Source organism: Anneissia japonica, unplaced genomic scaffold (assembly GCF_011630105.1).
Source record: "Anneissia japonica isolate Jap-2015-1 unplaced genomic scaffold, ASM1163010v1 scaffold334_len275345_cov169, whole genome shotgun sequence".
Lineage (NCBI taxonomy): Eukaryota > Metazoa > Echinodermata > Crinoidea > Comatulida > Comatulidae > Anneissia > Anneissia japonica.
In genome coordinates this window covers 105,322-108,671 of record NW_022716574.1, presented here as the reverse complement: position 1 = coordinate 108,671, position 3,350 = coordinate 105,322, and the positions used below count along the sequence as shown (strand labels likewise).

At 36.8% G+C, this 3,350-nt stretch overlaps 1 protein-coding gene across 2 annotated transcripts in view; it reads left to right on the top strand.

Moving 5' to 3' along the window:
- The window catches only part of LOC117109774, a 5,596-nt gene extending 4,320 nt beyond the window's left edge, over nt 1-1,276 (top strand). The window contains exon 5 of one of the 2 annotated variants that reach the window (XM_033252191.1): nt 1,126-1,276. In XM_033252191.1, coding sequence (XP_033108082.1) covers nt 1,126-1,226 — 101 coding nt within the window. In that variant the 3' untranslated portion in view covers nt 1,227-1,276. Of the gene's footprint in view, nt 1-471; nt 610-1,125 lie in introns of those variants that run through there. The other variant, XM_033252189.1, reaches the window with a different exon arrangement.
- Nucleotides 1,277-3,350: the final 2,074 nt, after the last annotated feature.

Here is a 3,350-nt window from a genome sequence, read left to right as displayed (position 1 = left end):
CTACCAACACTTTACAGAAGTTCCCAGGAGAATTTAGGCTTACACCCCTGGCCAAGACAAGAGCTTTTCCCCCGGACCCACAGAGTGCCAGACTTCTGGCTCTCATAAAAAACCCCACTTACTAAATACTATAATAACCACTGATATGTAATAATAAATCAGAGAAACCATGGCACAAGTAGATTCATTATTGTATTTTTATAAATGAACTAGCAATTCGATGTTTTATTGAATCTACGAAAGCCGAGTTTGGTATATTACCGTACGTTTTATTCTGAGTAAAAGATGCTGAGATAGGCTTTTGCCGTGCATGAAATTGTGTTCATGGAAAGTATTGAAGACCACCCCTTTTGACTAACTCAGACCCCAACATCTTTCCCAATATTTTTCTTTGAACGGATGTGTTGTGTCTTTCTGAAAATTAAAGAATTGTTTTGCATTTAATATTTTCTTTTGATTTTTGTTTTCTAGCTCACGAGGAGACCCATGATTCCTCTCCAGAATGTGGCATCACCCTGATTAAAGAGTCCTCGGAACTTCATGAAGCAGGTGGGGCCTTTAGGCCTTTGTGAAAAGATATGATTAATTATAATCAGCAAGCAATAGGAATAATAGACCTAAGTGAAAGCTTAAAAAACCCCACTTACTAAATACTATAATAACCACTGATATGTAATAATAAATCAGAGAAACCATGGCACAAGTAGATTCATTATTGTATTTTTATATATGAACTAGCAATTCGATGTTTTATAAAAAAAAAAAAACCCACTTACTAAATACTATAATAACCACTGATATGTAATAATAAATCAGAGAAACCATGGCACAAGTAGATTCATTATTGTATTTTTATAAATGAACTAGCAATTCGATGTTTTATTGAATCTACGAAAGCCGAGTTTGGTATATTACCGTACGTTTTATTCTGAGTAAAAGATGCTGAGATAGGCTTTTGCCGTGCATGAAATTGTGTTCATGGAAAGTATTGAAGACCACCCCTTTTGACTAACTCAGACCCCAACATCTTTCCCAATATTTTTCTTTGAACGGATGTGTTGTGTCTTTCTGAAAATTAAAGAATTGTTTTGCATTTAATATTTTCTTTTGATTTTTGTTTTCTAGCTCACGAGGAGACCCATGATTCCTCTCCAGAATGTGGCATCACCCTGAATAAAGAGTCCTCGGAACTTCATGAAGCAGGTGGGGCCTTTAGGCCTTTGTGAAAAGATATGATTAATTATAATCAGCAAGCAATAGGAATAATAGACCTAAGTGAAAGCTTTAAAATGTGTATTAAGGTGTGGGGTGACGGCGGGGCCGTCAATTGATTAACATATTGCTCTGAATTTTCGTTTGAATTATACGTTTCCCCATATTTTTCTTTCAACCATTTAAACCTCCTGTTTTACAAAAATGATAAATACCTCATTCAAAATAAACATGTATTATTTAACACGGGTTTGTCTGAATGGAACATGGTCGTTTTAGTCCGAAACACTATCAGACGAAGTCTGAGTTATTATAACATGTTTAAACCGCAAAAGAGGCTTTTCGTCATCTCAAAACTGAACATTGGCGAGTACGAACAACATTTCTCTAACATATAAAACATAATATATCTTTATTATTTTTAGTATAGATGAAATTTGACTTACCGTATTTATTCGAGTAAACGCCCTGGGGCGTTTATTGGTGAGAATGGCTTTTGAGGGGCGTTTATTGAGGGAGGCGTATTTTTTTGGTGTAAAATGGATAGGCCTACGTACCTTACTCAAGACGCCTTTTAATTTCACTGTAAATGTGGAACTAAAACACATTTACCGTCAAAATGTGTTACTGTGTGTCGTAAAGACGTATGGATCCCAACCAGGTTAGAAAAAAAATGTAATATTACTGGAGTAGAAAATTATTTTATAAGAGAATGTATTAATAATGATGTTGCTTCCATTAGATGTTTAAACATAACGGCACTATGCATAGAACGATAAATCAGCTTGATATTTTGTAATATTCTAAGTAATACTTCCTTGATTCACTCGCCTTGATTTATATTTACATTAGGCCTACTTCTTGGGTGTTTGAGAATGTTTAGATATATAATATTATGTATATAGGCTTATATACAGTTTTTTCTCTCATTTTCATTTGTGTTTTCTTTCATTTATATTAAAAGTTATTGTATTTATTGCAAGGGGTTGGTCGGTCCTAAAGATTAATGTTTTATCTGTCTGACTCACCCCCACACTAAACTGTACCGTACTTTTATTGATGTACATTTATATTCAATAAACTTCGTGTGGAAATAAAAACAGTTTGAATTTGATGGGGAGAAAGAGAGGTGTGGGTCACGGAACGATCTGTTTCCACCCAGTCATATTATTGACCCAATAGAATAGGCCTAGTACTTAACACTACCACTACCTTGAGTTTATGATTTTTATCAAGAGGCTTGATTTATACTGTATATTGGCTGAATACTAATTATCCAATAAATTCTTAACCTTGAGCAATTTGTTTGTTTGTTTTTTTTTTCATTTGTTCATAAGAATAAAGTAGTGGCGTATCTGGATTCTTGACACGGGGAGCTGACGTGTGGGGGAGGGGCGCAAAGGTCATGTGGGGGATCGATGATTAGGTGAGGTGCTCTAACTCGCAAAATAAGGTAATTTTAGGTGATTTTTAACTACTTGAGCGTAATTTTTTGCTTCCATTATTTCAAGTGAGGTGGGAGGTGACTGTATTACATATTTTAATTTTTGTTAGACTTACAAAATAAACACAATTTAAAAAAATACACATTTCACTAAAAATATAAGAAAATTCCCATTGAGTGCCTCAAGTGAATAAGACCGATCCTATGTACTGATGGAAACGATGATGTATCAGACGGTACCAAATTTAACAGTGGACTTCAACGTGTATATATCATGCAGCGGGTCCTGCAACGGACAATGAGCAAATTCTAAACTTTTATCTAATATTTGAGTACGGCGCCCAAATGGTCCATTCACGGCAATGGAGCTCCCTTGGCCTTGGGGCTTGCACCTCCAATTAACCTAACAATACACCCTCATAACCAGGCTCTCCCTGATCGGACCAGGTAGGCCTACCAAGCCCGACCGGGGCTTTGGACCATACGGTAGGTCCTCACGGCACCTTTATCACAGGGGTGGCGCCAGCCGGGGGTGGGGGCCAGGGCCCCTCGTCGAGGAGAAAAAGCATAAATCGTCAACATTTTCTCATTTCAAAAGTACCACTTCCGAAACTTGAAATCGAATTTGACCACGCCCACTTTGCTTTCGTCGGAGAAATCTTACCCCTCGTCGGGGACATCGGTTCCCCACCCC